At 38.8% G+C, this 11,918-nt stretch overlaps 1 protein-coding gene across 1 annotated transcript in view; it reads left to right on the top strand.

The window, feature by feature from the left end:
- Window positions 1-2,887: 2,887 nt before the first annotated feature.
- The window catches only part of RFT1 (RFT1 homolog (S. cerevisiae)), a 23,879-nt gene continuing 14,848 nt past the window's right edge, over window positions 2,888-11,918 (top strand). Inside the window, exons 1-2 of the mRNA XM_010561633.1 lie at window positions 2,888-2,920; window positions 11,660-11,878. Coding sequence (XP_010559935.1) covers window positions 2,888-2,920; window positions 11,660-11,878 — 252 coding nt within the window. The remainder of the gene's footprint in view (window positions 2,921-11,659; window positions 11,879-11,918) is intronic.

Below are 11,918 nucleotides of genomic sequence, written 5' to 3' on the forward strand. Positions count from 1 at the left end.
TCTGACAATTAATCAATATTGATATGATGCTCTGAATGTGCAAAGGATTGAATAGAGTAAGTGCCAACAGGACCATATGCCTTTTGGCAGAATTGGATGGGCTTAAAAAAAAAAGTTTGGCTTTTTAAGTTGTACAAATTTTCACTAGGTGTAATCTTTTCTCAAAAAGGAAGGAACTAATAATGAAGTAATGTTCTGAGGGCTATGAGCAAGATCCTTTTTGCTATTATTGGTACACATATTCAGAAGAAAGTGGTAACAATGCATATTCTGGCCATTCATTTTTACCTATGTTGACAGTATAGTCGCAAATTTTCTGCTGTTCACAGTAAAATTCTGGCTAACGTGCACTGCTTATTGACTGTAAAAATCCTCTCATGCACTTCTAAGGGAAGACTGGGAAGTCTTGCTGTTCCATCTACTGTCTCTTCAGCTCACAAATTGCATTGGAATAATTAGACTGAAATTTCCTATTTATTCATAAGCCAGCAGAAACTGGGCAGTAATGCTGGAAACTGTCCCAAAATTGCCCAACTAGTTCTGGTGCTGTCAGCATAATTCAGTCTCTGTAGCAGTCCAGCACTGACAGTTTTTGCGTATTGCTAGTCAAATTTATTTTAGCAATAGTTGCAGAGGAAAGCTATGTGAAACTTGTCCCCTCTCCTCTGCCCCCCCCCGCTGGTGTTTTGGGGTGGGTGTAAAAAAAAAATAGCAATTCTTGGCCCCACACTGCCTTGGCAATCCCCTCCAGTTTTCCCTTTAATGTTTTCCACATATGGTTGTGAAATCCAGTGTCTGACTTATTTTCTAAATATAAAATCATCATTCTTTTGAAAATTATTGATGCAATAAGTCTCATTTGTTTTCAAGACCTTTCTTTCTCCTTTTGCAATATAATGAAGTATTGAGCAGTCTTCTATTGTCCATTTCATGTAGTGACTTTTGAAGTAACTTTATTCTTTTTTTGTTTTGCTGTATGTTGGGAAGTATCTCCTTTTCAGTTTTGAAACAAAAAGCATAATAGCAAAGAGCACCTTCCTTTACCAGTGGAAGAGCAGCCATGCATGAGTAGCCTATGCCCCACTAATTAGCATAGCACTTGTTTTTTACACTGCTGTGCTTGTCACTTTGTTAGCATTTGTAGAACAAAAGCACTGATGATGGTATTAGCAAAGAGCAAGCTTACTGTTTTCTTAACTGAATTTTGAGCTTTTGTCTCTTCCACTGCACTACCCAGCTGTAACCTCCTTAACCTCCTTATGTGTGTCTACATTATTAAGGTGATCAAAGGGAATTACCTTTAAATGAATGATTTAGCCTTCTCTCTTTAATGATGTGAGATTTTGTCTCAGAGGTGAAAAGTGACTGAACATAAATCTGGATTGTGGAAAAGCAAGTAAAGTGAATGAGTTTGATTCCCTGCCCCCTGTCCCCCATGAATCTTCATGTGTTTGTTATCCACACAAAAAGCAGGAAACAGCCTATGATTTTAGTAATATGCTGAGAACAAAATCTGAGGTTTTGAATAGCTTTCACTGCTTTGGCAGTGTTTTCCATTGTCAAATTTACAATTACTTATTACATAACTATTCAGAAGCAATTCCATCAGTGTAGATTTCAGTCTTAGCAGCCTGTAACACCCCCAAACCACTCCACTTCTTTTGGTACAAGAAAGAATATAAAATGTCACATTAGGGAAGCAAACCATTAAATGGCACTTCAAAGCAAACAATTTTATTCATAAAGAGAAGCAACTATACAAGTCTGCAACTAGCAGTCAAAACTGGTGATGGTCTTTAAATAGCGGACAGTTCTTCTTGAGCAGTGGGGGGGAGATACAAAAATATGAAGTTATTTTTAAATTGTCCATTTTTTAAGTCAGACTCAACAGGTTTCATCCTGCTAATGTCAATGTTCTTTTGAGTAACTAAGAGCGTGTTTGAAAAACCAATATGCAAGGATGAGCAATTTTGAACAGACTGAAAAATACAGAATTACATAATGAAAAGGATTGTTTACTTTCTATCATTATGGATTACTAAGGCACCTGAGATTTTTGGGCCTATATTGTTGTAAATTATGTATTCTGTATAATGGAATTAATTACGTTGTTTAGTTAGAAGAGCTCCCTTTTCTTTGTGGATAATCACGTGCAATTAGTGACACAAAGATTTGGAAAACCGCCGGAATTGCAGTAACAAAATAAGGTTCATTTCTTACATAATTTCCTGACTAGCACTTTCCCAGGCTCCAGTAAATGTGCGTGTAGCGTTCGAAAACATTATCAATAACATTACAGAACAAAGCTGAGTACAATTTAGTATGTGAGAGAGGATGAAGTGATTAGAGTCAATGTCTGAGGTTACAGTGTCAGTGGAATAATCAAAAGGGACATGTATTCCTAAATGTTTATATAGGAATGTTGCAAGGTTTTCTGTGTGTCTGTGATGGAAAGGATTTCAAGAGTTAGTTTGCCACTAACAATTTCTTGCTTTTTCTATTGGATTCTCAGGAAGACTGGTAACATAAAACAGTGAGTTTTGCATGCAGATGGAAAGGTACTTGTTTCATAATAGACATTAAATTTTAGGACTATGGTGTGGGGAGAAGAAGATATATGTTGCTGGTTTAGTCTTAGATATGTGGTCAGATCCTTTTGTTTGAACCTCCCCACGTTCTTCAGGATGTAAGTGGGAGTATTCTACCATGCATGAAAACCTTAAATGACTCCTGTGACATCTCTTACAATGAGCATCTGATATTATTGATTTCTAAGAAAACAATTTTAAATTTATGTTTAGGTGGGATGGACATGGAGATCTAAAAATGCATGGTGAAGTATGCAGTGCTTTTGAAATCTGCTGATGAAAGAAATGTGGTGTCAACCATGACCTGCAAGCTGCAGAACAGTGAGTTAAAGGTAATAGTAACAGATTATGGCTCCAGATTAATAGTGTGTTGTATGCTGTGCATTTAGCTTTCTAACACAATGCTTATGAAGTCAGGAAGACAAGATTTCTTCCATTTAGTGGTATTTCTCTTCTGGTATAAGTAATAGTTGTAGATGTAACAGCAGAATACAAGAGCCAGGGTATGGCTTTTCTTACCAGGCATGTATGTTGCTGTGTGTGGACACCAGTATTTGTGAGAGGGATATCCAGCTCCTTTGATCTGGTATGAGCAGTTCTGTCTACCACTCATTCAGAGTTTCTCCCCTTCGGTAAGGACAAGAAATTTTCCTAAGGATTTTGAACTTAGATAAACCTGGGAAGGCCTACTTTTGGTTTTTGATTGGGTTACTTTCGCTTCTTGTGGGCTATAGAGTTGACTTTGTTTGTTTCCAACCTCTTTTCCATTGGGCAAGAAGTCAAACCATGACTCCTGGTAGGGATGCAGACTTTCTGGTAAAATGGAATATCTGGTAGCATATATAGCTCTTTTCACAGTATAAGTCCTTAGGAACATATGAATTATAAAGAATATAAAGATACCAGTATCAAGGTGCCCATGCAGCCCTCATATGATTATCAGGGGAAGGAAACAGAGCCCATTAAATGTGTCTAGAGTGCCTTTCTAGTCATGTTAAAGCTATACCTCCTGTATTTGAGTAAGCTGCCTAATAATTTATGCCCAAGTGTTTTGACAGTACTACAACCAATCTTTCCACCAGGATGTAGGCGTGATCAGGAATGCATTAAAGGATGACAGCGTTTTCTGTTGTAATAGGCAAATTTTTACCCTGTGCAACTAAAGCATGAACCTGCAGAGGGAGAGAGGAAGCTAAAATGCATAGCCCAGTTGAGGCAACAGTTGATTGCTGCTGTTATCTTTAGGGGCTTTATTCCAATTATGAGTTTAGCCCAATATACCTGTTGCTTAAAAAACTCCCAAACAATCACCCCCTCAACCACATCATAGTAGTGAGAGTGGATATGTTAATTTCTCTCTTATTTTTTTTCCAAGTTACAGACAAACTGTTGACACATCATGGTTCAACTGGTAATACAGTTACAACTTGGCTAAACAAAGGGATGTACTTTTTTCTACTTGACTGCTTAGCGCACAAACTCAGAGTGACTGGCGTAGCGGAGAAAAAGTATGTCTTTAAGAGGAAATAAAACAGAACAGCTTATTTAGTATGGAAGCAAGAGGGGACTTCTACTTTACAATCTCCTTAAGGGGCAAGGTTGGGGAAATCCCCTAACATTGTTAGCATGGCACAAGATCTTGTGTTTAAAGACTTGCAGAAACATGTGATGACTAATCTCACTTGTCTTTTCTATTTGTTCATCACCAGAACTGTAATGTTTGGGGACAGCTGGTGTCCTCAGACCTAAGCTATCCCATGTTTGTTTGTTCCGTATAAGCCTACAGACTGAGCCAGCTAGGATGGCAGTGAAGCTAAACTTGGAGAGTAGAGTTTTGTTCCTAAGGAACTGAAAACAGTAGGACTTGTCAAGGTGAGTTGTCTTGTGACCTTGGGTCTCCTTGAGCTATGAGAAAATAATTGTACTTTCATCTGAAGAGAAAGACCTGCAGTGAAGTCATGTTTTCAGTTCAAATGGAGGCAATGAAGCTCAGTAACTTGACTATATGGACATCTGGATTAGAGGCAGAGATGATTTTGACTCTCAATATTGTTCTTCTATATCAAAAAGTTGGTCTTAGTTGACCTCCCACTAAAAGGTAAATAGGCTTTTTGGGAGCTCTCCTTTTCCCTTATTTGTAGCTGAGAAAGGTCCGCTGGGCATAGCGTTAAGTTCTGTTTCCTGTATTGCTAGTGAGTTTTTTGGGTTTTTTTCCTAATTGGATTTCAGGTTTTTGTACTGAAAGTGCAGTTTAGCTGTTGAAGGATAATGTGGGAGTTTCTGAAACGGAATAGGTAAACATATGATGGGACTGTTTTATTTAAGAGATTCCTTGCTTGTCACTAAGGAATAAGAGGAATCCAAAAAAATGTATTTCACTTAGCCATAACTGTGATGAATGCTAGGTGAGGTCCCATAAAAGGGGGATGGAGATAATTTATTCTGTCAATTTGTCAGACTAATCACTGTCTTGCTCAGAGGGGTTATTTCAGTGAAGAATGGAAGTCAGCTCTCAAGTGAGATAGAAATAAATGACATGAAGAGATACCTGACTCATTAATTCTGTTCTACAGGTGATCATGCACAATATTATATAATATCTTACAAATGTAATTTGAAGGCAGTGTATGGTGACTCACAAGTTCTGTATTCTCAACTTTTATAAGGCATTCCTTTAAGCTATTCTTCTCCTAGATGCTGAATTACTTAAGTAACAAAAACATTGTTTTGAGTCAGATATCCTCCTGGTTGTTAAGTATAACTCCTGCATGTCTGCATCTACTTCAAAACTAACTCTTCAGGTGACTCAAAGAACAAAAGGAAAGAGAAACTGGAATATTTAACAGGAATATCTTGTATTCAGTGCCTTTTAAGAATCTAAACTCCTCTAATGTGTGTTTCAGAAACACTTGCCAGTTGAATCCTTCCACTGTGTGTATTTTGCCATGTTCATTGAGTTATTGTCACTGTTGATTTTAAAAGTCTCAAGGCTGTTTCATGCACAAACAAGTCATGCTGAGGTCAAAGCAAATTTAATAACACTTCTTGTTGAATTCTGAAATATAGGAGGAACATTCTGCATGAGTACTCAACAGCTGTGAACTGTTTTAATGAACAAAGCCTTATTTCTGTGTGACTATTAAAGCACATAGTGTTTGTGAATGTATGTGTTTGTATAGCAAGTAGAAGTCTCTTTTGTAGGCTTTCTGCACCTCTCTATCTTTCAAGTGTGTTTTTCCTCAAGGGAGGTAGCCTGGAGCTTATGGAATGATTTTGTAGTGTAAAGATGCCAAGCACTAGCTAGTAGAGATTTTTCAAGTGCAAGTGCTCACAGCTGCAAAATCTGTTTCTATAACTTTACTATGGCTATTATGCTCCAGAAAACACTTCTGTATGTTCAGTAGAAATGCATGAGTCAACACCAAATCTGCAGCAGCAAGTATAACTGTGAAGTTAATTTTACAGAATGCATAGGAAGGAGGAAAAATGTACATGTGTTGCCTCAGCACTTACTCATCGCCACCTTTATAATTGAGATTTGTAGGTTAGAATTTGGGATATACTACTGTCCAGAAACAGTACTTATCATAGTGATAGTTCAAGTTGTGTATATCTGACATGAACAATAAATGAAGGCAGTTAATACTTTACAAGGTGAAGGAAACAATCCACAAGGGAACTTCTTATTTATGATTATTGCTGACATTATAAGCTTTCCAAAAAGATCAAGAGATGTTCCATGTTAGTTTTCTCATTTTATGTATCGATAGGCTTCCAAAGCACACAGCAATTAGATAAATTTTCTATTCAGTGTTGGAAGTGAGGGGCTGATACAAAGTTTCCTAAGCCAGTTAAGAGGCAGGTAAGGCAGAGACTGTTAGATCATAGCGAAAATGATTTCTGTATTTCTATCCTTGAGGAAGGCAAAATAGAAATCATCTTCAGTTGAACATACATAAATACATACAAGGGAAATGCTTAGTTTTAGAACACACAGGACAGTAAAGATTGTGCAGAATTGATTATGTACATGTTTAAGGAATGTACAAATTTTGCAAGAATTTTAAGCAAGGAGTTTGCCAGTTCCAGTGACAAAACTACTGGACTTTATTACTTTCCCCAGATTAAAGAACTTGGAGGTTTCTGTAGACTTTTAGAATGTATGTTGAATGTTACAGATTTTTAAATTGCAAAGAGAACAAGAAAAGTGTAAAGCTTATTAGAAGTAGACTGCATTGTGCAGAACACTCATTTTGGCTCTTTTAATCTTGTATACTATTTCTTACAAGCTGTCTAATCTACTGTAAAGTATGCAGTGTAATAATTTTGCACTGTTTTTGAAAACTTAGCACTATCCCATCCTTAAATATTTTACTGTTTGACTTCTATATTTGCTGCATTTTTTTTGCTTTTCCTTTGAGTTGAACATTGGTTTACATTACATTTTGCATATAAGAAAGTGTCAATCTTCCATATGCTTAATACATAAAATCTTCCAATAAATAAAAGTTGAATTTAAAGGTGAAATTGATAAGGCAGCAAAACCAGTTGGTCAAATTACATATAAATGGTGCACTAAAGGCCAATGCACTGTGAAAATGTGTGAGGAAAATTAATGCTAACACTAGAATGTCAAAGGCTACTCTGGAAAGCTGAGACAGTGCATTTTTCAAATGTTGCGTATCACAGAAAAAAACACTCCTCTGCATTCTTCAGAAAGCCTATTTATTCTTCCATCCCAAAGAAAGGATGTAAATTAAATCCTTGCTGAACTAATAATGCAGCCAGGAAAAAAAAAAGTGACTTGTTTAATGATTTAACATGCACAGAGAGATTAACTCAGTCCACAAGGCCTGAGGAAACTAATCTAAAAAGTCCTCTGGGCACACTTTGGTTGGAGGGAAGAGAAGCTCCCACAGCAGTAACTCCTAGTGTGTCCTTTGCTAGTGAATGGCCTGTGATTCTCTTCTTTTGCTTCCTGCAGTTCTGCACTGAATTGGAAATTTTACATCCTCAGGCCCAGATACATCCCTGATCTGAGAGGGGTGCTCAGAGGAGGGAAGAAAGCTTAATGAGATTTAGTCCCTAGTCTGGTAAGTCTCCATATGACTCCTTGCTTTGACCCCAACCTCCTTGTTATTTCTGTAAAGGAACAAGCTTTATATGATCAGGAATAGAGAGACAGATCTCTTCTATGCATTATTTTTAAAAAAAGAAACAAAGAGAATTAAACCCAGACTTAACATAACTTGTCCTATGCTGGCACAAGGCTTCTGAGCAGTATAGGGAAAACAATCTTTTGCCACCCCAGGAATAAAGTATTTTGTCCTTGTTCATCAAATGGCAAAGTGTGGACTTGTAGCAGAGGCAGAGCAGTTCTATCAAGTGTCACACTCCCTACAAAGTGTGGGCTATTGTGATAAGTGAGCTCTGCTGAGCCAGTAGTGTACAGCTCCAGTTCTGTACCCACTCATCTCCTTTGCTAGAATCCACGTGTCCAGCCGTGAGACAGAATCATGCTGCAGGCCAGAGAGATGGGAAGAGAAGTGTGTATCTGTCTTTTAATGCAGTACATGCTATTGGGAAGGCCTGCTGCCCTCAGAGCCTCTCCTTCCAGCTGCAGAGGCACAGAGCAGGGCTGGGCACATGAGCAGCAGCATTTGGCTGCTCCCTGTGGGTGTCGGGGATCTTGCTTGGTCTTTGCACTGAATCAACTGGACAGGATGCTGTTGAGGGGGAAGGTTTCTCAGCCAGCACCAGGGGTTTTGAGTATTTTGCTTGTTTCTAAAATTGATCTGGACTGTAAAGCTAAAAACTTTCAGCAGCTACAGAAATCTACAGTCTTCAGCTCACAGCCTAGTCTGTCATTTTGTGTTGTATCATGCACTATTCTAGGAGGTATCGGGCAGCAGCAGAGAACTTTGCCTATTATTTCATAGCACAGTTGGTTTTCTAACTTGATTCCTTGGGGGACCTTTAAGGGAAAGGAAACCCACAAATAAAATGAAGTGGGTTTCTTGATATTAATAATTATATATTATTATATATTAAAATATATTACTAGCTATAAAGTACAGTATATATTTGGGTTTTTATTTGCAATAAAATGCAAATTTACTATTGATAATTTACACTGGATTTTATTTTGGTTCTGCAATGAGATCTTTGTTTTAGAACAGATGAGAAGTTCCAACTGATCAGTCTTGTTTCAAGGTCTCACTGCTGATTTAATAGATTCCTGCTTTCCAGTCTCACTTTGTCATTAATTTGGGAATTTTTGTCCTGAAGGACATTAGCTATAATATTTTAGCTGAAGAGGATTTCCCCTCTGAAGGAAGTGATACTGTGGAAGGTCTCCAACTGCTCTTAAGAGGTTTTAAATTTTCTGGATTACTCTCAATTTATGTAAAGGTTGTGATGTGAAGTTGAAGTCCACCTTTCATCTTGAACTACTTTATTAATGGGGTAATGAAATACAGTTATCTCAAGTGGAACACAGCTACTGACCTATTGAAACATGAAGATTTTTCATTTTGAAAGTCTGAAGGAATAGTCCCAACTCATTCTAAGGTCTGTACATACAACTGTCTGGTCTTTTTGGACTGTTTTAGCTTTGGAAGAGGTAGTAGATCAAAGGGGTTCTCTCTGCCATAGAGGTTCCGCATAGCTCTAATAATAACAGGGGTTTATCCCATTGTCCAAAGCCAAAGTGTGTGTTCTGTGCTAGAGGAACATCTAGCCTAGTTTAGTTCCATATGCAGCCTAACTCTGGAAGTGTAGTTAGTTTATCTTGCCTCCTTTGCTGTTAAGGAAAGTAAACTATTTTAGAGTATGCTGCCACAAACAGTTGCCTCAAGACAACCAAAAGGAATATATGTTGCAGTGAGAGGATGCAGGAAAGTTCCTGTGGGCATTGCCTGTTGTGGGAATTGGAGAACAATTCTTTTGACTGCATATTCTCGTAAAGCTTTCTTGACACCGTATTGCCAGTCAGTAACTTGGTCCTCCTTTTAAGTTATACCTATTCTCAAATAATGTTACTAAAAATAAGCATTTTCTGTCAGCTCAGTTTTTAAGCCTGCTCTCAAACAGTTGTGAATAAAATCAAGTTAGCTGACAGGTCAATTTGTAAGTTTGAAATACTGTTCTTACTCTGATTTTGACTTGTGTTGTGCCACATTGCTATTAGGAGTTGGCCTATTCTAACTATTGTTCTAACATAACCTGCAGCAGAATCTGAAAGATGCTACTGGAGTAAAAATGCTCACTTTCAGTCTAACCTCCAGCATGTGCTGAGGGGACTGACCAGTGTGTCTTGCTGCTGGCTGCCTCAAAGGCCGTTTGCCATCTAGTGGCTTAAATGCATTAATGCCAAAAGGCTGTAAAGTGGCAAAGCCGGTCCTATTAAAAGCAGTCGAAGTTAGTTGTTTATCTTCTTTTTCCACCTCCCCATGCTTTGCAGCTGTTCCTGTTTCAGCTTTATGAGGTGATAAGCCAAACTGTCCAAGAAAACATCACTAGCTGTCACTTACTGTTGCCCATGGCAGATTCCTGAAAAAGGTTGGACTATCGCCTCAAGTTAGCATACTGATTTCTCCTGTTTTGTTCCTTGAAGTTTCCTACTTTTGTTGTGAAAATGTTTGTGTATATATATGGAGAGAATACCCTGAATCCTTACTGGAGTGTTGGTAGATGCTGCATGCTTTATGCTTCTCGACTGCATTTTTGTTTCCCTGTGCAGCATATCTGGTAATTTGTGATGGGTTCTAATCTGCACAGTGCAACCACCCCTATTGACATCAGCACAAGCCATAACATACTGGAAGTCTTTTGATTTCTGCTGACACCATTACTGCCACTAAGAAAGGCCCAGAGCCTGAGTTACGACAACATTTTTAATTGCCTTTTCCATTTGAGAACTGGAAAACTGCCTAAAGGAGGTGGGAGACGGCAGTGTTTCCTCCCTTCTAGCTAGAATACCCTCCTGTAACCCACGATCTCTGAGATCTCTTCCTATGTCTGCAATTACCCAACACAGATTAGTTTCTTCTCTCTGTCCCCATGTCCCCATCTTTACAATGGGATAATATCTTGTTGTTACGTTTTTACAGGTTAGGTGTTCCCGATATTAGTATCACACTGAAAAGAATTCATAGGATATCCTCCTCTGCCACCTACATCCACATGTATACACCACTTCCAGATTACTTAATGTTATCAGGAAAAATGGTGAAAGGAAAAAAAAAAATCTGAAAAACTTTACTCTGAACATGGAAAGAATCAAGTGGTGCGTGTAACGCCTCAGAGGAGGAGGGGATTTCATGCAGAAGACAAAATTGACAGAGAGACGGCTTCTCTTTCGTATGAGCTTGAAGAATTTTGGTTGGTTATCTAGCTTAAGATACTGATTTAAACTGTTGGTGTTCATATTTTGTTATTAAGAAGTTGAAATCAAGTAGGGCTCAGATACTTCCCCCCACTCTTTTCAACAGCTGCTGTTAGTCATGAAAAGTTTTAGTTCAACTGTAGCACTACTAAGAAAAATGTGACTTCTGAGCCAGAAGTGCCATGCTATTGAGTGGAATGCTCTGTAACAGAGATACAATCTTTTATATATTGCTGCTTAAATAATAATCTGAAATAGTCCGGAGCTACTGTGCTGAATTACACTGAGTCCAAAGTCTTACCTGTCTAGAAGACTTCAAGTCAATGTGTTCTTAAATTCAAGTCTGTTACAATTAAATTGCGTGTTTGCTATTTGAAGGTGTGGGGTTGTTTGGGTTTTTGGGGGTTGCTTGGTTGTTTTGGTTTGTGTTTTTGTTTGGTGGGGTTTTTTGTGTGTGTGTTTTGGTTTTTTTTTTTAAACATAGAATGAAGTCAGATACTTTACTGCTGCAGTGAGGGCATTCCACCTCAGTTTCGGTTGTCTAACTCCTTAAGTCAGGGAAGACTGGTGGGTTTGCCCTCCGTTTAGAAAGGAATTGGTGGAACGCACATAGAGATTTTTCAGAAATCTCTGGGAAATAGCACTTGTCAGAAAATTCTGTTTAAGAGGGTACCTCTTCTCCTAGGCCAGTGTGCAGTTTTTGGGGAACGCTTGCTTGCGAAGCAGAAAGCTGGTGCTGGACGTTGGTTTTAGCACCTGGAGCGCCCGCTTACGTTGGAAGTTTCACCACGGGTGTCGAAAGCGCTGCTCGGCCGGAGACGTTCATCCCGCGCCATTGCGGGCGGCGGGAGGAGCAGACCGCTCCCCCCGCTCCGCAGCGGGTGTCGCCGCCCGTGCCCGCTTTGTGCCCGCTTTGTGCCCGCTTTCCGCCCGCAGGCCGGGGC

The sequence above is a fragment of the Haliaeetus leucocephalus genome, unplaced genomic scaffold (assembly GCF_000737465.1).
Source record: "Haliaeetus leucocephalus isolate CR32 unplaced genomic scaffold, Haliaeetus_leucocephalus-4.0 Scaffold148, whole genome shotgun sequence".
Taxonomy (NCBI): Eukaryota; Metazoa; Chordata; class Aves; order Accipitriformes; family Accipitridae; genus Haliaeetus; species Haliaeetus leucocephalus.